Source organism: Apostichopus japonicus, chromosome 11 (assembly GCF_037975245.1).
Source record: "Apostichopus japonicus isolate 1M-3 chromosome 11, ASM3797524v1, whole genome shotgun sequence".
Classification (NCBI taxonomy): domain Eukaryota; kingdom Metazoa; phylum Echinodermata; class Holothuroidea; order Aspidochirotida; family Stichopodidae; genus Apostichopus; species Apostichopus japonicus.
In genome coordinates, this window is record NC_092571.1 from 25844417 (window position 1) to 25865937 (window position 21521).

Sequence of the window (21521 nt, forward strand, 5' to 3'; positions counted from 1 at the left end):
GGTGAAGGGGTGGTATTTGGGGCTGACGGCAGGAGGGCAAGGTAAAATACTTCTTAGAAATATCATCAATGCATGTATGTATAGCATTCACCAAAACATTTGGTACTTTTGTGTTTATTTTATTTTAATAATGCAACAGTTGTAATTTTTTATGTAATTTGGTTCATTTTCTTCTTGTATTTGTCTCATTGTTTACCTCTAGATTCGCCAAGCAGTAGAACATTCCAACCGATACAGAAGTCAATCCAAATCACGGTCAGATACAGAAGAAAACCACCACTAGAACCACAGGAGGAGGATCTGAATCGAGAGGCAGAGTAGAGATGGAGATAGACGAGGAGTAACAGATGGAAGGAAGGAAGGAGAAGAATTGAGACAGAGAGACTGAAAAAGAAAGGGATGAAAGAGAAACGAGATAGAAAAGGCTGCCAGCAGAGATCAAGAGGATTAAAAGAGGAAGATGACAACACGATGAGAGGATGAAGGAAACGAAGGTCATGATCTTAACTCACCCAGTTGGGTCAATTTTTTCTTTCTCGATTTGGTATTTTTGAAGCACTCATACTGTGACAGTATTAGCAGTATGCATATCCCTGTTTCTGTCAGATAAAGGTAGGAATTGCTTATAATACTGTCAGTACGAGTGTTTGACATCATGGTACGAGAGGACAGTTTGGAGTGGTTTTAGCATTGGAAGAAAGTGATTGTAGCCTTGCAACATCCTTTACTCTTTCCATGAATCGAGAAGTGAATATATAATTATTCCATGGCAAATGCAATGATAGGTTATCTGTCAGCTTTCATAGATTATGATGATGATCATGCAGATGCAATCTTCTCATTTTGGAGCATAGATGTACCGTTTACATTGTTGCTACATTAAGATTTAAATTCCAAAAACAAAAGGTACAACCTCTGCAAACAGGCTTGGTGTCCCCATGACACACAGAATCAAATAGTTTTGACTATCATATGTGGAATATTTAAATTATCTTTTGATGATTTGCTTCTCTGTCATGGAGTATCTGTCATAAATTGTAATTGAACACATTGGCCCTGTTTTTTGGGACTGTTTCATTAAAAAAAAATTCCGGTAAATATTACACTGCCAATGTCTTACTGATTCAGAGTGTGAGAAAAAGGACCCACCAAATATGCCACAAGTTTCACCCCTTATTTTATATAATAATAAATGTAAATGTGGTTTTATATTCTTGCATATATGTTATGTTTCATCTCGAAGGTAAAGAGCAGAGTTAAACAACAGATAACAATCTGTAGATCATGATGATATAGGTTATATAATTGTTATCTGCCATCCTGTGTACATACATGTAACCAAACATACGAATGGTTTTGGGAATTAATATTACATATAAATGTATATATGTATATTGAGAGAGAAAATGAATGATGTATGCCAAAAAAAGAAAAAAAAGAAGAATCATAATTACCAAAGAAAACATTCCCATAGATTCAGTGGAATAAAACGCCTATTGTCTTAGTTGATGTGCATAGTTTTGTAGCATGTGGACATCCAAGGAGGAGTTATTAAGGAATGGTCCAGGGTTTTTCATATTTATTGCATAAAACCTGAAAGATGCAAAAACAACACTTTACTAAAGCATATACTCAAATGAATTACAGGGTAAGGGAATGACATTAAAATAACCTCAAATAGCCCACCACTCGTTATCTTCCATGAGGACATACATACCCCATCCGCCTGCCCCACCACCACCCCCACAACCCCCATAATCAATGCTCCAATGCATGAAAACAAGTTTGTACTATGGACTTGTTGTTCAAAACATAGCCAAATCTATCTACATCAGCCAGCTCCAAAAACTGTAGACAAATTCAAATCCCGGGACCCACCTAATATTTGTTGTGACCCACTTCCGGATCCTGCCACATAGTTTACGGACTGTAAGCTTTGATTCTTGTACTTGTGTACACAACAATGTCAATTGTACTCTTACTCATGCTGCTGTACTAGTACGACAAGTCGGATGAAAGATAATGAAATGACCAGGTCATTCTAGTAGCCAAGCTTGCTGATTATACGTATAGCTGAGATACTGATGGGGTATGTTTATAGGCATATATTATGAAAACATGGTATAAGGATGTAGTTTTGATCTATAGTTGTGGGAAATTCCCAGCAATTTTAATAAGCAATCAGACTTCAGCCACCGGAATAATCATTTGATAAACCAAACATAGCATGTTGCCTTTTCCTGTAAAATCCAGGTAAAACTGATTATATTGTGTGTACAACAATTTGGGAAATACTGTATTAAATTAAGGACAGTATTGAGCTCAAAAGTCATTTTCTTATTTATGGAAATGAAACGATGGCCCGACATTCTACTATGGGACATTCCCACCGGCATAATTATTGCATCACTATAACGTGAAGCAAGCATATTCACCTAAATGTATATAAAAATATTAAAAAAACAATTATTATTTATGCATAAATTCCATAATGTTATAAAAGTCTCTTTACTGTCTGTTGTAAAGTGTTTTACAAATTATAAAAAGAACAAAACAGAAATTTATCACCTAGCAAATTGACAGTTTTATTTTATTTGCACATTCTGATGTGATACTGCTATTAAGAGATTTCATCCGTGTAAGATATATGTAACATAATTATGTCGACATTGAAACTATAAATTAAAAATTCCAGCCATTTATCAGTATGACCACTCACTTTATAGCTTGCTAATATTGATTTTATATTTGTAGTATGTTAATACTTGTAATCATAATACATGAATATTCATAGGGCCAAAAAATTCAGACATTATTATATACCACCAAGGTATCTTCTACATTAGAAAGTATAAAAGTAAGTTGGCCTGACGTTTCGATCCTAGCAGGATCGAAATGTCAGGCCAACTTACTTTTACACATTCTCTTACACAGGCTCTCTAGTGGATACGCAGTTTGCTAACAGTTTTATTTTATTTTGACATTAGAAAGTAAACGGTGAAAAGGACAGATATACTCAGTCACTTGATGGACAAATGGCTAAGCACAGTGGTCCAGAATGGATGTAAGATATATAAACAAAAATGCTGTCTTCAAATTTCTGCTTTTTGGAGTCAAAATGTTAACCCTTTGTTCTCTAAGAGTTTGATTTTGTATCTGGTAATTTTGATGTCCTATGTCAAAATTTCATATAAAAATTCCAATTTCTTTAAATTTTTCTGCTTTTTCGAGTCAAAATGTTGACCCTTTGTTCTCTAAGAGTTTGAATTTTTATCTGGTAATTTTGATGTCCTATCTCAAAATTTCATATATCAAAATTCCAAATGCTTGATTTATTTAGATACTTAGTGTTACTTCTTATGTCCCTTCAGTGCCACTGTATCTTTAACTCTAATTTGAGGCTTTGTAATATAAAGTCAGGTGCTGTTTCCCTGTTCTTTGCTTCTTTTCTTTAAAGTTTTCTGTGCTTTCAGGATGTTCTGTATATTAGATTTTGTAGTATATCTTACCCACAGTGCATTGCACTTTTACCCACAGTGCATTGCACTTTTATCCCTCATTTGGTCATATCTATGTTTTTACTTACATTTTGTTTGGTTTCGGATGAAAAGAATTTCGTAACTTGGTTCATTTGAGTTATATTGGTAGCATAAGAAATGTTGTTTGATGTATGATTGGTTGTGGACAATGATAGAGTACTTTGACATGCCATGTGTGTAATGATACCATATATATTACCCTGCACATAATACAGATAGTTCATGTAAGAATGGCAGTAACATGGCATAACCATTGCGTTTAGACATAAATATTCTGTTTTTTGGTCACTCATCATCATCATCATTCCCAAATACATTGGAAATAAGTCGCCACTATACTTCCAATGTTTCCAACAAAGGCGTCATTAATGTATATATGCCAGAAAAAATGAGGGTTTATGCATGTAAAATGGCAGGGGTTTATCAATTAATCAATTCTATGAGGGCCAACAAAGAAACATTGGTTGGAGTAAAGAGCCCACATTGAATCAGATTCTTGCTACTACACAAAGGTTGGGCTGTGTGCATATTAGGCCAGTAGAGTGCTCAATGTGTGGGGGCCTTGTAAGGGTATTCATAGTTCTCCAATTTGTACAAGATTGTGGGGGCATGTTCTGACATGTTGGATTGACATCTTTGGTAGCCAGGTTTGTGGTGCAGGCCACCTCTTGAGGACCCTCTGTTATGTGTATCAACTCATCAAGTGATTACCTGTTTTAGACCTGTTGGCTGGCTGCTCGAGGTTTCACTGGTTGTTTAGGAAAGTATTTTAGTTGTTGCATAGGGACAATCCAGTCTTCCAATGTGATGGGATAGGATATAATAAATAAAGTGAATCTAAGTTTAGTTTCAGTTAATGGTGCCAATCTGTTGCTTTGATCTTCCACAAGGATTTCTTTGTAAACTTTGACACAGTGGTTACCATAGTGATATCATCAAAGTTATTTAAGTGATATAAAAGGTAGACTGAATATAACATTAATATTTAGCACTGGCTTGGATGGGTGACAGATGGGAACATGTACTTGCTATGTGATGCAAGTAACATTAAAACCTGTGCTGGATATGTGATACAAGTAACATTAAAACCTGTGTTGGATATGTGATACAAGTAACATTAAAACCTGTGTTGGATATGTGATACAAGTAACATTAAAACCTGTGTTGGATATGTGATACAAGTAACATTAAAACCTGTGTTGGATATGTGATACAAGTAACATTAAAACCTGTGTTGGATATGTGATACAAGTAACATTAAAACCTGTGTTGGATATGTGATACAAGTAACATTAAAACCTGTGCTGGATATGTGATACAAGTAACATTAAAACCTGTGTTGGATATGTGATACAAGTAACATTAAAACCTGTGTTGGATATGTGATACAAGTAACATTAAAACCTGTGTTGGATATGTGATACAAGTAACATTAAAACCTGTGTTGGATATGTGATACAAGTAACATTAAAACCTGTGTTGGATATGTGATACAAGTAACATTAAAACCTGTGTTGGATATGTGATACAAGTAACATTAAAACCTGTGTTGGATATGTGATACAAGTAACATTAAAACCTGTGCTGGATATGTGATACAAGTAACATTAAAACCTGTGTTGGATATGTGATACAAGTAACATTAAAACCTGTGTTGGATATGTGATACAAGTAACATTAAAACCTGTGTTGGATATGTGATACAAGTAACATTAAAACCTGTGCTGGATATGTGATACAAGTAACATTAAAACCTGTGTTGGATATGTGATACAAGTAACATTAAAACCTGTGTTGGATATGTGATACAAGTAACATTAAAACCTGTGTTGGATATGTGATACAAGTAACTTGTGGTGATTGGTTCTTTGCTAAGCAATGCAGTTCACATGTTACAGTAATCTGTGCTGGAAATGTGATGCAGGTACTTACTGCGATGAGTGGTCCTTGATTTGTGATGCAGGTAATATGCTGTGGTTACCTGTGCAGGATTTGTGATGCAGGTAATATGTTGTGGTACCTTGTGCTGGATTTGTGGTACAGGTTAAACCTTGTAGTAACCTGTGCTGGATTTGTGATGCAGGTAATATGTTGTGGTAACCTGTGCTGGTTATGTGGTACAGGTCACACCTTGTAGTAACCTGCGCTGGATTTGTGATGCAGGTAATATGTTGCAGGTAACAAATTTCCAACATATATTTTTCTTTTCCTTTTCAGTTATAGGGCTTCCAATGACAGACATTATAACCATACTAAATACTATACCCGTATAAGCTAACATTACCCTTGAATATTTGATAGGGTGAATAATTACATATTATCTGGGATGGTAATCATGAACACTAATTATGTATCATTCATTTATATATTATTCAAAAGTCATTAGGGATCCTCTAGTTGGAAGTGTTCCAAGAATTATCTTGAAGCAGCTCTTTCAATTGACTTTTGATTCTGTGACATAAGTTGCTGAATTTTCAGAAGTCAAATGACCTGAATGAGTCTGGCAACTTTTATTTTTACTATGGATGATAAAACAGTGACTTGAGTATATAACTCAACTGGAACATGAACTTAAGTGACTTGTTACAACTCTGCTTTGATTAATGCTTCATTTCCATAAGATACTAGAATCTTGTATAAACAAGTTTAATAGGCCATGAGAGCTTGTCTTCCAAGTGGTGAAGGAATACAAGAAAAATTTGAAATCTTTGTTACTCCACTCGCATAAAATGTGTTGAGCTTGACACTGAGACGTAAATGCTGAGAATGTTGAATGGAACGCTGTATAAAGTTACTTGCATATGAAACTTCATTTGGTGACAAAAATCCAAGGGAGAGGGATGAGGGAGTCTTAATTTTGATTAATTGCTGTCTTTTTCTGAGCAAGACTTGGTAGGTTAGACAAAAAAGGTCAGAAAACCAAACCTCAGAAAGCTCCTTTAATGCAACTGGGTAGTGAACCATATCCCTTAAATTACATATTAATAAACCAAATTTCTTTGGCCAACAATTTTAACTCATTGCGACTAGTGCAATTGGTCCTTACGAATCCAAAGATGATTTCTTCTCGATTGCAAATTAGTTGAGGAATTAACAATCTAATGACGAGGTTTTCTCTCCCCAATTCTTTTATTCTATATACAAAGTAGGCTATGTATAATGTAGGCAATGTATGACATTTTGTTTTGTAGGGTATAGGCTAGTTTATAGATTTCAACGATATATCATGAAATCTAAAATGATACTGTACAAACCAGGTACCTGTCATAGAGGTCCTTGTTTCAATGAATATTCATGCAGAAGAAGTTTTTGCCTCTTTTATGGTCGTACCGTTATCTGTACTTCACCAAGAATCTTTGTACTTCTTCACACCGAGAATGCCAACAAAATTACTGGTATTAAAGGTGTCTTCTATAATAGAAGTACTACATAAGTAAGGCTACTCGGTCTTGGACTTCGATGGTTTCAGAGTTCATTTCTGGCTACACGGTCTCACACAATTAACCGACGATACTCAATTCATGAAGCCATGGATTTTAATACTTGTAAAACTTTGGAACCGTCCTAAGCTGTCACCAATATATGTGCACGTTCATTTGTACCAAAATATTCTTTAGATACATTAGATATTGATTTCCAATGATTTTAGAAGTATTGCCAAATGCATATTTTACTGAATGCATATTCATTATATTATGCAATACAATTTATTGGCTGCCATAACTTATTTTCCATTTCGAAACCAATCGAGTCGTTCAGAAGTGAGTAAATTTGGCAAAATTGGTGATGGGATTGTTCATTTTTTTAAGAACGTCTGATGTTAATGTGAAGAATAATTTGTCACACTTCTTGATCAGGTAAACTACTTTAAGGTCAACTTCTTCTTTTTTTAAGGTCGTACAAAAATTGGATACGTTAACACTTTTATTTGAGGACAGTATGATATTTTATTTTCTGCTTCTTTTGTTTGTAATCTTTGTTGGACAAAAGTTTACATTCTCCCACGGAATGATGGAAAGAGAGAAATATATATATAGAGATATCTAACATTGGTGTAAGCATAATTTTTGCCATAACTGAAGACTTACTTGTTTCTTAACTTTTTTTCTTTTTTTAAAGTTCCCAATATTTAGCCTGTTTCTTCCTTCTGAAATAGATAATTTATTCAGATGGTACACAATGTGTCACTTATATGGAAGAGAAAGATATTCCAGCCCATATTTTGAAATCCCTATCTCAACATCTGACTGCCTAAACCCTTGATTCTCCCAAGGAATGGATCACAGTCTGTAGTCTGGGACATTGTCATCAAAGTACATGTTTTCAAAGGTTTTAATTTCCATTTAAGTTTCATATATTTCTTTAATAGCCATCAATGTTCATCCAAATGTAAGATGCTGTAACATGATGAAAGATGGTTCAAAAACGAGTAGTACTCCACCCCACCCCTATCCCCACACAATATCCAGGGTGCTAACATTCTGGTAGTGAGTAACTTCAAACATGAACAATTAAATATGACAGAAAACAATCACAAGTAGGTGGTGTCTGTACACAACTTATTTTAAAGAACTACTATTTACAGAAGAAATGGAAATATTTCCTGTTTTTTAAATACAACCGACATGAAAATCAATGTTCAATAATAGGCAACATGTACCCAATATGCAACATTCCTAATCTTGTTAGATGATTACCCACCATGCAACACTCCGTATCTGCCCCGTATCTACCCAAAATGCGACCACTCCTTGACGCAACGTACTGAACTTCTTTGTGAGATTAAACCCAGAGAAGTCCAGTTGAATTTGCCAGAAGATGTTTCCCTGTTTGTCCATCACGGTGTTACAGATGACATCAACAGCAAAATATGGAGCCTTTTGAAGATTATGGGCATGATAGCATTACTGTACAGTATTGTTTCAACCCATTGGTTGGTCTAAGTTTACCCCCAAAGATTGGTCACTTTGCCAGTACCAACCATTACCATCCAATTGTCCACAAGGCATCTTTCTATAACTAAATTCATTTATACAAATAAAGTTTTTGATAATTTCAAAAGACACCTCTTCCACGTAACACTAGGATAATTGACAAGGTAGACATCTTCAGCTTAAAACAAAAAATAATGTTTTTTAGCCGGGATATGGATTTTGTGTCTTTCAGACCAAGTCACTTTAATCTTCCATCTATATGGATTAATACATTTAGGTATTCTTAATGCACAATTACTAACAAGTTCAAATGCAATACAGAATACTCTGTGTAACACAAAGCCAATTGTAATGAAATATTTGTTTCATTTGGAAACCGCAAGAAACGTATATCTGATGTCATTATAGTTACTGTTACAATGTTGATGATAAAAGATTTTAATTTACACTTCTACTGTCTTTCAACAACAATTTAATGTCAAATGCAGCTTACGAAAATCCCTAGACAAAAGGGACATCAATCATAAGGGCCATTAATAATAACACCCCCCCCCCCTTAAATTTTACTGTCATGGAAAGGATATGTTGTATGTTACATACCCTTACTGAGAGATAAGAAAATACAATAGTGAACCACGAAACTCTTGGAAGCGACTGAACACGAGTTAGCTCGGTTTCGTTTATACATAGCTAATCCTTGCTTTAATATACAGACAGTAACGTGTACAATAACAGACAGTAACAGACAGTAACGTGTCGCAGACAGTAACGTGTCGGACAGTAACAGACAGTAACGTGTTGCAATAACGTCTTGTTTACCTTCTGATTTATACACCCAGAATAATTACAGGGAAAACTCAAATGACAACATAGGTGAAAACAAAATCGTAATTGTCTCAAGACAATTTTCCTTCTTAAACTTAAAAATATTATCAAAAATGTCTTAAGAAAATGTATACATTTGTACAATATCCATCACACACATTTGTCTTTGGCAGTATGCTGCCACGCAGAGTCACACACATGCATACACCCACCCACACATATATACATTTATGTGTCGATATATATATAGGCCTACACATATAATATATGTGTGTGTAAAGACATATACTCATCGACATATATCAGTGGACAATTACATATGTTGACTAGACATTTAATATATGTACATGTGTATGGCCCTGCTGTCACACATAACGCAAGGCCCTCGGGCCTTGACCTTATCAAACCAATATAAAATGTGAAAAAGTGCAAGCCCACAGTGAACCTGTATTTAATTGTGTATGATTCTGAGACATGACCCTGAGTTTGTTGCCTAACAGCCTAACCGATGACGACTAAAGAGGTAATTACAAGAACCACAGGTCTCTGAAGCAAGCTTTAGGGTAGAGAGACTGTTAGGGAGTTGTAGATTCAGGGAGGAGAAAGAGGCAGGTTAAGGGAGGGATGTTGGTTTGGACACAGGGATGCTGAGACCAGGGAAACATTTCACTTCCATGTACAAGGGAAAAGGTTTTCTATGTCATACTTTTAAGATGCAACCATACTTTATAACAAATACTACTTGGAAACAATACTACTTTCCCATGACCTTTGGAACCATAACTTACTATTGTCCTATATATGGATACCATTCATATCAAGTTGAACTAGCATATGATCTATAGATACAGTGCATACCACATGTCAGCACAATTTGACATTTTCTTACCCAGAGATAACAAACAATAATGATGAGATAATTACAATGTCCAATAAAAAGCAAGTGACAGTACTGCTGTATATTTCTGTGACAGCTGAATGCATGTGACAGTCATGATGTGTGCATTTCTGTGACAGTTGTGACAGCAAGTAGAGCACACTTTCTATGTCTTCTCAGTTCACAAAAAGAGAGTGCATGGCTTAATTTTAAATTGCATTTGGCATAAACCTCTAATTTGTAATGCCCATATCAATACTTACATAGCACCTTACATTCAAACTTTACATCACAATACCTCAACACTTTCAGGCAAGGCACAACAAGCCCCCCTTTTATAACCTGCTGTATAATCTACCTGTATGCAAACTTTATGCATATTCAACAACACTGCTTCACACATCAGCTTTATATTTTGTGCAAGTGAACCTCAATGCCAAATCCAGAAAATGCTATGCTGTCAATATATATACTTCAGTCATGATTCTACATTTTATACATTGTGCTGATTGGTCAGCTCTGTCAAATGAATATTCATTGCCACGAGTAGGAACCAATGGAATACAGACATGCGTAGCAACACCTGCATGAATCTCTCTTCTAGAAATGACTGACCTGATTATTCAACTACAAAAAAAAAAGATTCATGCAGATCATTGCAAGCCTACTTATACATTTACTACAAGACAAATTAATTCCTTTAACAAAAACATCCTATCCTTTACAACACTTGCTGAATCTCACTTAAATTCTTATCTCTCAAAAAAGCCTTCATATTCACACCCAATTGGGACAATTTTCTCTTTGTAAAACACTGTTTTTATATTACACTTCAGAGCAGTATATTGACTGACAAAACAACAACAACAATTGTAGTGACGGTTGTACAGTATGAGATCAAATAACTATATCCTGTTTCTATTAAATAAGACTTCAGTTAAACTCTGTTCATATTGTCAGTAAGATTTTACTGTGATGCATTCAATGACAGTACCATACAGAGAGGTACGAGACACCAAGAAATGTCTCAACTGACTGAATTACATTTTTTCTATGAATATGAATGAGGTCATTATTCCATGCTTCGTTAACATCAAGCTCTTTTCAATTTGAATCGTCCAATTGGTTACTCGATTCCGCTATCATAGCACTAATTCTACGATCTAATACTACAAAGGCCACTTCTGTTAATACTGAATCTTTCCATCTGTACACACCACATCATATAAATCAGTCCATACAAGGCACACAAGTTCATTACTCAGTAATTACATCCAGGACTGGTTACTATGGTGGATATCTTTCTTCAATCTATCCTGTACAAACTCATTCTCTAACCTTCGTTCCAATTGGAGCAACAAAGCTTGCTGTTTCTTTAAAGCTAGTTAGTTTGCATTGACTTTAAAGGGACACTCATTCATTTTCAGACTGTCTGGGCTATCAATGCCGTCCACATGAAGTGAGTAAACAGTGTCTTTAACTTTTTACGATATGTGGTATCCAATGCAGTCTTCACATAAACCAAAAAACGCTGTCTCTTTAAAATAACCGAGGACAAATTGAACTTAACATGAAGATGTTTGTGCCTTTAACTTAAGTCCAGGACGTCTGGGTCAGAATACAATGACAACAGGTAGTGTCCTAAATATGTAACCATGACAACACTCACTTTAAAGATCTAACACATGAAAACGATGAAAATCGACCTCAAACACAGCTGCTTATTATAAGGTATCCTTACAAGCTCGTGAACGTTGTCACAGTCACCCATATATCTTATCTTTCATCTCAAATTGACCCACCCTTCCAAAGCAAAGAATAAAACCAGCTCATTTTCTATTCCTTTCGGTCAGACAAGAAATATGCTTTTCTTGCTTGATATCGTTAAGGATATCCAACTAATTATTCTCTTTTTTAAAATTAATAATCTAGATCAATCTTAATGACTTTTACAATAACTTTAACAGCATCTTGAAATTTTCCACGCACTGTTTGTATTAAACCTCATCTTGCATTGGAAGTCCAAACCACATTGTAAGCTAACCATTTCCCTACAACAATAAACTGAAACACTTGAGAAGGAAAACTTGTTACCTGATAATTCCTGTGTCCTTCACAATTACATAAAAAAAAATCTGCTTTTAAAAACAGTGGTCCATGAAATGTCCCCACCTGTCTCTCTCTCTCACCCTTTCTGAAATAATGACAATAACACATTGTTTTTACCAAAACAAAGAAACCCAAGTTTGTTAGAAACAAAATGAATGACAATGGCCATTAGTGATCCATTAACAACCATTGTCAATTTTGGCACAAACTTAAAAAGTCCAAGGTATTCCTTAACTTGGCATTATCACTATGAAACATTTATTTGTCAATTATCAATACAACTTACAAAATAACACAGATGTTGCAACCTGTTTCTGGTTCCAGCTGCCCAGCAGCAAGAAATTTTGAAAGGTTTGGTGGCAACTATTATACCAGGCTGCTACTACTATATTTATATATAGCACATGTCAATCATCGAAATGGTTCAACCTGTTTCCTCATTTAGTAGAAAAGACATTACAACAGTGTTTGCAATGAATCAAATTACTACACCGGGTTTATCAACATCTGTCGATAACTTCCGCATTTTCAACAGAACTTTAGCTTTGGCTTGACAAATTTTCAACATGATGATGTGATTTGTGATAATTTCTCATAAACAGTTTATTAAACAATCTGTTATGGAAACATAAAAGCATCAACAGAAGGGACTGGAAACAAGAAATAACAGTTCCCCTTTAACTCTGAAGCACAGACCCCCAAAAGGACAGGGGGTCTCAATAAACTTTTCACCAGGGCTAAAGAAAACATTGGTTTGGGGGGGGGCGGGGGGAGGAGGGGGGGTAAATTGCCTTACAAAATCCAAATCTGATCATACACCTAACGTGAGTAATTTGGAAGGTAGACCAGTTAGAGTTAGGGAATCGAGCCCTTCAGATTTCAGGATCTGCATACCCTGATTTGACATGTGAGAGGCCACGGGTTGTTCTTTCATTCTTTGCAGGTTTAAAACTGAATTCTTTTGCAGGCCAGGATTTGGCCTGCGGGCTGCCAATGGAGAATCCCTGACATAGGAAGTCACTTGATCATGAGTTTTTGGTGTTTTTAAACAGATATGTTCATTGGAGCTGATCATAAATAAAGGGAATGAGGATCACATGACAACCAACTTGATACTCTTTGTCTGGACTTTGGGGGAGGAAAAAGCAATGGAACTGTCCAGAAACTAATATGGAACACACATGACCTGAAAACAGATACATTAAACTGGCCATTGCTCCATTTGATGCGATGATTATTTCGAGAAGATCCCTGCCACTGGACCTGATGAATAGTTAATTAAGATATGAATATTCATAGATCTATTTACACTAGTCCCTGTGTCTATCCAACGAGTACTCAAGTTTCATCGTGTTCAGTGTTCTCCACCTTGAACGAGAGGGTCTGTCTCAGAGTGTATCGGGTCGCCCTCACCACTCGGTCCTGCGAGTTCAAGCCTTGGCTGTGGTTGCTAAGGGTCGACGTGTTACTTCTCACGCTCTGAAGCGGAGGTGTACACTTCAACCTAAGGTTGGTCCTACATTCCAGTATGCACTTCCAAAGAGCCTCTCTATCCTCGTTCGGTATGCCCGTCTCGTTGAAGAACTGCGAAAAAGGAAGAGAAACGTCTTTGAGCAAAGCAGTTTTTTTCTGTCTCGTTAAAATATTCCATTCAAACAAAAAGGACTATGAAACAAAGAACATTTAGACTGTTACTACAATATCTGCCAATTCTTGAAAAGAGACTACATAATCTGACTAGAGAATGGACTGCTTCATGTACAAAATGGATGCATAGTTTATGTTTATTTTTATTGCCTATAAATGTGAACCCTTCCACGTAGTGTAAGGTCTTTTAAGAAGTTACATAATAAAGTGTACGCAACGTAAATTAAAGAATGCACACAAAAGTTCCAAGGTGTGTATGCTTCAATGATTTGTCTTTGCAAGGCTTATCCTCTGCTACAAGGGTAGTAGATGAGGTCAGGGCTTTGATTTGAGAACAGGAGGTGATGTTAATGAAAGGAGAGGGGGGGGGGGGGAGTGTTGAAGGGGTTCAAGGTTTTGGTTGCAAAGGCAAGGGTGTTAACTACGATACACAGTGAACCCCCTCCAGTTCTCTTGGTGGAAGACTTGGAGGCGGGTGAGAAGGGGGGAGGTAGAGGCGAGGGGATTAGGTGGAAGAGGCCAGTAGAGAGAAGATGAAAGGCAGGAGAGGATGATTAATGAGGTAGAGAGGGAGCATTGGCAACTATAGTTGCAAGGTTTGTAAAGAAGCTGTCAATTACACACCTCTACTTGTAGGTCCTCCAGGCTTTCGATGGTCTGTAATCCTTTATCCTGAAACACATTGCTGTACTTGCCAAACCCTCTGCTCTCCAACCATCTGATGGGAGAAAAAGACATAATGATGTCATCAGTTACTTATGACAAACAATGAATGACAAGAATCCACCGCCACAGGCAGTAGAGGGTGAAGCAACGTGAAGCAACCAATGACTTTATAATGGATTGCCACAAACTAAGGCTGGATAAGCTGAGATCACTGGTCTGAAAGCCAGTCTAGCCTTAATTTCCTTTGCACTTTTTTAACCCTTATGAACCATCCCATGGGGGGTGTTCCTGGGAACACCCCCCAAAAAAATTTGCTATCAAAAGGTACCTTCAAATTATCTATTTTGTACTTACGTATGAATGCTTTTATCCATACTGGATGTGACTTGGTTGCCTTGAACACTCGGTGTAGGTGTCACCATGCTTGACGCAACAGGGCCACCATTCCTCTGGACATGACTAGAAGAGACCTGGCTCATGGGCTGCGGTCCATCTGGCTGGTCCATTCCCAAATAGTTTTGCAGTGAGGGGGACAAGTTGGTGAGGATAGGGAGTGTATCAGTTCTGCTCAGTGACGGTAAATTAGTCAGCTGTGTGAATGACGGCGAGGAGCTTATCGGGGGTAAGGTATTATCGTACGGTTGAGACGTGGTGCCCAGGTGCCCAAGCAACTCTGTGAAGTTGGTAGCACAGTCGGAGATGGGCGGTCCGAGGGAAGGCTGTAGGTTTTGAGATGGTTGGTGGCAATTCTGTACCATCATGATTGGTTGCTGGTGCATGTTTGTCGTCATGAGGGCGGGAGGTGGCATCGGCTGAGGTAGGCTTGCAGCAGGTTGGGCGTGTAGAGAGGATGGATTAGTGCTACAGCCCGATGATCCACTCACAGATGATGACAAAGGAGGTGGTCTACAAGGGAAAACAAATAGATATAACGATCATACCAAAAACAAACAAAACAACGTTATCTCCATGTTGTAGATTCCTGAAATGGGATACCTGTCCTTATTTTAAACAAAGTGGAAAACTTGTGAAGCCATCAGTTGGAACCAAAGACGCGCCCTATTCCTTTCGCACAAATAAGAAGTTGGTATGCCATGCCTGGAAGTGTTCACATGATCATCATGACCTTGAGGGCTCGTTGACAAAGGGGCAGGGGGATAGGCACCTCTCTGACACAGCTTTGACAACAACTTGTATACCCACACCCCTCCCCCGCCCCCCTTCTGGCCATTTCTGCTCTTACAACCTGTGTAAGTGAAAGCTGATTCCACTATCACCAACTGACTATGGGCAAGCACAAATAATGAATGAATGAATCCAACTGCTTTAATTTCCCAGGCATAACTCTTTTGAGAAGACTACAAGGTGTCTTCCTCCTTCTCTTAATATCAAGGTCTTCTTCTTTGTGACAAAGATATCCAACAAATAAACAGAAAGAGTGTTTTTTTTCTTCTCATGCAGCATTTTATTGTGTTTTGGTCCTGTTTTCACACTTTTGAAATATTAAAATTAGTTTATATGTATAAAAAGAAAAGAAAAAACAAAAGAGAGAAAAAAATATGTAAGATGAAATGATTTGGCAATTGGAATGAATTCCCCAAGCCATTTATAGATGATTACTCTAACGGTATTTACAAAGACGAGAAAAACAAGGTTAGTACTACAAGAAATAATTTGCATAATGGTTTTGAAGACTTTTCCAAAGACAATGGAAACCCAAAGTGAAAATTACCTCTTTAACATGATGAAAGTCAGGCAGGCAGGATTAGAATAAATGAACTGTCTGTGAACCGTGAGTTTAATACGTGATGGTGCTATTTAAAAAATATTGTGCTTATTAAAAAAAAAATTGTTTCTACCGGAAGACATGTCCATACTGATCAGACAGAGGAGTCAAACGTGGAAAGTAAACACTTTGTCTTGAACACAATGTCCGGCCCGGTTTAAAAATATCAGGGTATAAATTTAAGGTTCAAGTTTTGTCTACCACTGGATTTTGTCTTATAAAAAATTATGTAATCTTGCATGTGGGTAAGTACTGCTAACATACATATATGCATCTGTGTACTCCTGTTTATAGCAATTTGCTCATTTTATCTAGCAATTTACTCATTTTTACATATAGCCATTTTGCAATGTGATGCCAGATGAGCTATACCCTGAAAGTACATTTAATCCTGGTGCAGCATTTAAACAAACCCCTATATTTAATTCCCAAAGCTGCTGAGAGTATTTATCTCTTCCCATAATGCACTTCTGCATCATACTAAAACAGAATTTACTGTGCTGGCAGTACTTAGCGAATTGTAAATTTTGTGCATATTCAGCCTTCGCAGGACACCCAGACTACAACCCACAGCTGTAAGCCCGAAATATGGTTCTGTGTCTTTGGAACACAAGGAACTCCAATTATAGCTGTTGAAATGTGCTGTAACTAAACACAGCTGGCTTGCAAACCCTGTATAAGATGTGGTAGGTTAAACCAATTCAGCCTTCTTTTAACATAAAAACTTTTACAACTTACTTATTAAAATATGAATATAATTATTGGATATAAATACACTACTTTGATTTCTGTTTCTGATAATAAATCATAAAAGCAAGATTAAACATATGATTACTTTAGTTTCTTGGATGGCGATGATAAATATATACAGCTATATACACAACAGAATAAATCATTTACATCCATACACACAAGGGCAAAGTTTCTAAGGACTTTTTTCCCAAATTGTCCCTCAGACAACCCAGTCTTGACTCTATGGTTGTCCAAGGAGCAAATTTTGATCGTCTGAATAACTGCAGCAAACTAAGAATGACGATATCTAAACCGTAGGAGAGATGTGTAGGTTTGATGAATAGAACACCAACTGCGCAATTGGGGGGCGGGGGGGGGAGGGGACTACAAATTATCATTTACCCATCTGTGAGTATTTATTTATGATGTAATCTAGGTTGTCCAAACAGAAATTTGTTGGTCTCATACAGCCGGATGACCGTTAAGAATTTGCCTCGTCCAACCTCGTAGAGTAACGTTGTAGAATTATGTTATCAAAATAAAAATTAAATATTGCCTCTGTGTCATTACTTAGACCCAAACCTTACTTCCCTTCTGGCTAAGTCCATTGTTTCATCATTAAAGGGATATTGTCTCTTTTGCAAGAAAAAGTAGTTTGCTTGCCAAGAAACCATTCCATACTACGTGGTACTTTTACTCTCACTGCATGGGAGCTTAAAGACATAGAAATAATAAATTAACATTCCAAAAATTGATGAAACTGGATAAAAACAAAACTCAAACTTATAAAATGCCTCTCTGAAAATCTCCTGACCAGCAGACTCTTTCAAGAGGGATGAACTTAAAAATTGATCTCCTAATAAGAATCTCTAAAAAGTAGAGGAATTAACTTCCATAGTCGATTTCAAATGTTCGTGAGTGGCGGAACTGTCGGTGGCCGTGAATGATAGACATTAACCACTGAGCCAGCTCAACCCACAAGCAAACATACCCTCTTATGTACACAGCAGTACCCTATCTGGACTACACAGATTTATCTTAACAGGCTATGAAGACGATTTGTTTAACACCCCCCATGCCTCCCCCCTCCCCCCGCTACCTGTACCCATCATTATTACATTATCTAAACATCAGACCTTAGAATTAAGCAAACTTACAATTAAAATATAGTTTGAAGATGAGAAAGGCTCATCACTGGAATGTTGTGCTGTGAATATTTCAATAAGCCTTAGTTCCCTAATTTTGTTTCTTATATACACTAAAACAATAAAAATAATCAGTAAATCATTTGTGGATTGCACAGTGATATTGAACCTAAAAGGCTGTATGTGCTCTTTCATTTTTACGATGTTATGTTAGCATGCTTGATGAATCCAGCTCCAGGCACATAACACTTAATACTCTTGTCCACCATAGTCACACGGAGTACAACGAATTGAATGTTTGCAAATTTGGATATCAAACACTAAGGACATTAGATTTGTGGGACACAAACTTCTACAAGGTTTTGAATCAGAATGAGTACAAAGTTTACGAGTTGTCATAAAATTCAGCTTTGAGGGGGGACCTTGGTATTAAACCGGTCAGCTTTAAGGGGGTGGGGGGCCTTGGTGTCTAGTGTTGACCTCTAGGGCATATTTTATGGGGAAGTACTCCATACCCGAGCCATGATAAACTCTCATAGATCTAAATGTACTGAGTAGCTGACATGAAATGGAATGTAATTTTTAATATTGAGAAAACCGTGACATTAATTAACTATGCATAGTCAGACAATTGTTTGTGTAGAAATCAAGGGAATTAATACAAGTACTGCATTTTCTAGTACAGACAGAATAATGGAATTTTGAATCATAGGTTTGTTTTTTGCACTCATGAGGAATGAAGTCCATTATTTAAAATTTAAATAAATATTGGAATTACTTTTGTATCCATCCATGAGGTAATGGAAAAAACCTTTAAAAGAAGGGAACACTTAATGCCTTCTCCTAGTTCTTAATATTTTCATTTAAACATATTTTTCAGGTCTTGACAAACAAAAGAGGGGTGTTTTTTAAAAAAATATTTATAAATCAAAAGGATTGCAACTTATTGCTTGATAGCATGGACCTGGCCAATGCCCCTTTTTGGTATTATGATGAAAAACTTCCAACAATCTTATTGCCAAGACAACTTATAACCCATCATATCAGCCAGTGCCTGTCCCAGAAAACCAATCATCTACTACTCTCCTCGCCAACTGTTTCCTCCACTGCCCAGCCCCCACCCCGCCTTCCTCCCCCTTCTCAAAACATACCCACGAATAAACCTAAAAAATGCTCACATCAATAGTATTATCAATTAAATGTGGACAGTCTCTGCATTAAGTAATTGCAAAATGGTCATATAATAAATATTTAATAACCCTGGTGTACCCTGTTCTTATATTAAGAGTCCCCTCATACAAAACTGTAACACAACTAATGCTTTTCCCACAGTGGTACTTGTCTGTTTCACTCCCTATCCCCCAAACCCCACCTGTTCCCCCCCACTTGCCCACTCTCTTCTTAAAAGGTAACAGGAGTTGAAGATATTGTTCTCTGGATGTAGCTCGGATAATTTTTCTAACTCAAATACGTAGCATCTTCACCGGTGGGAACTTTATTCTAGGCTAGGTGAAGAAGTTTTCATGTTTCCCTCCTGGAAGATCTAGACGTTGGCCTCCTATTTGTCAGACGCAGTCTGCAGTGATGAGAAAATAAAGAGAGGGCGTGTCAGTTTTGGAGATTCTTTTTATCTCATATTTTTGAATGATTGTGGCTTTTATAGAGAAAGTGCGACACCAACACCACAATCTACTTTGAGCAATAAACAGAGGACTTCACCAGCGTCATATCCAGAGAACAAAACCTACATTTCGAACCCCATGATTCACACTCCCTATGCCCCAAGTATCGGGACTGATAACTTATTAGTTAAACCATATTACATATAACTTACCATGTACATGAGAGTCCCAACATAAGTGATATTGGAAACACATGCAGGGAATAAGTTAGTGTTTAACATTTAGCGTGCCAGTTTTCAAAGATGATGACTTTTATTTCTCTGACAATAATGAAAAGTAGGTATCCAGTGGTGTAACGTAAATAGCTGCTTTTGCATCTTTGTATATGTGTTGCAATATGACTGATTTGTATAGCATTTACTACACATGTAATACCTTGGCACTACTTTTCAACAAATACAAAAACAACTCAAGCAGCAATTCCCTACATAACACAGCTTTTACTACCCCTACTTGTGAACACATTACCCCTTGTCGAAAATCGGCCTTTATCATCTTACAAAATTTCGTCAATGAAATGACACGCTTACAAGCAATCTCTTGGATGCCTTAAACATGTGAAAATATGTGTGGGGGTTCCACCTGTGGCAAATCTTAAGCAATCCATTCCAATTGTGTTGTCAATAAGAATTTCTTTTAATCTATATTGCGTAGCTTACTAGACTTTTATACAACTGCATAACGTGAAGTATTTCTGCGAGTTGTCAGAGAATCCATGGCGGTGGTTAAAAACGTATATTTAGCAGTAACCTGAGATGAGGAAATAATAATGACAAATAGGCACAATGCAATGTTTGATCTGCAACATTTTTTACTCAAAATTAAGTGGGGAATAGTTTGTCTGTTGCCAGAGGAGGGGGGGGGGGGGGGCATTCTGTTATTTAAAATTTAGGGTGGCATAGTAACAAGAAAATTGTTGGGAAATACATCGAACGCATAAAGGTACGAAATTCGACAAATGGAAGAGAGACGAGTATTATCGACACATCTGGAAGGGTAACAAAGGACAAAGTGTTAAAAGAATCTAATAACAAGACTGTTTGAGGCCAATTTAAGCATGCTACTATGACCCGATGGTATGAATGGCTTGTTACAGAGAAAACTTGGCAGCTAGTTGTGAAGGGGAAGTCACCAGTAGTTAGATTTATTACACAGATAATGATTGGATGGAACTGGTGTGGGGGAGGCTATCGTGGTCAACTTAAGGTCGAACGAAAAAAAACTCAGATATATCAGAGATTGAAAGGTCAGGTTGATGACGACATGTCTAGACAATATCACAGCAACATGGACGGCGAATAATTTGGTGTTCACATTTTGAGAAACAATTTTGAGCAGTCTTGCTTCTTGTGAAATACCCAGATGTTAAGATGCCATTAGCAAAAAACCTGCTTAGATGCATTTCCATTTGCATGAGATTTTGAAAAGTCTTGAGTTGTATTTGCCAGATAACAGATAAATTATTCCCCAATGAAACGATCATGGATCAGTTGAGCAGTGCGCAAATGCCTTACGACTGAACAAGATATAGTCAGCTAAAAGTAGCTTTGGCTTTTTAGCATTTCCGGCGAGAGAGTCG

At 36.9% G+C, this 21521-nt stretch overlaps 2 protein-coding genes across 11 annotated transcripts in view; one reads left to right on the top strand and one right to left on the bottom strand.

Annotated features, from left to right (window-relative positions):
* LOC139976196 (chloride channel protein 2-like) overlaps window positions 1-7586 on the top strand; it is a 50303-nt gene extending 42717 nt beyond the window's left edge. For both annotated transcript variants that reach the window (XM_071984707.1, XM_071984706.1), the window contains one exon: window positions 203-7586. In XM_071984707.1, the coding sequence (XP_071840808.1) occupies window positions 203-283 (81 nt within the window). In that variant the 3' untranslated portion in view covers window positions 284-7586. The remainder of the gene's footprint in view (window positions 1-202) is intronic.
* A 491-nt stretch (window positions 7587-8077) lies between these two features.
* Window positions 8078-21521, bottom strand: part of LOC139976197 (tumor protein 63-like) — a 39670-nt gene continuing 26226 nt past the window's right edge. For all 9 annotated transcript variants that reach the window (XM_071984712.1, XM_071984708.1, XM_071984710.1 and 6 more), the window contains 3 exons: window positions 14952-15503; window positions 14556-14649; window positions 8078-13868 (listed from right to left, as the gene is read on the bottom strand). In XM_071984712.1, the coding sequence (XP_071840813.1) occupies window positions 13623-13868; window positions 14556-14649; window positions 14952-15503 (892 nt within the window). In that variant the 3' untranslated portion in view covers window positions 8078-13622. The remainder of the gene's footprint in view (window positions 13869-14555; window positions 14650-14951; window positions 15504-21521) is intronic.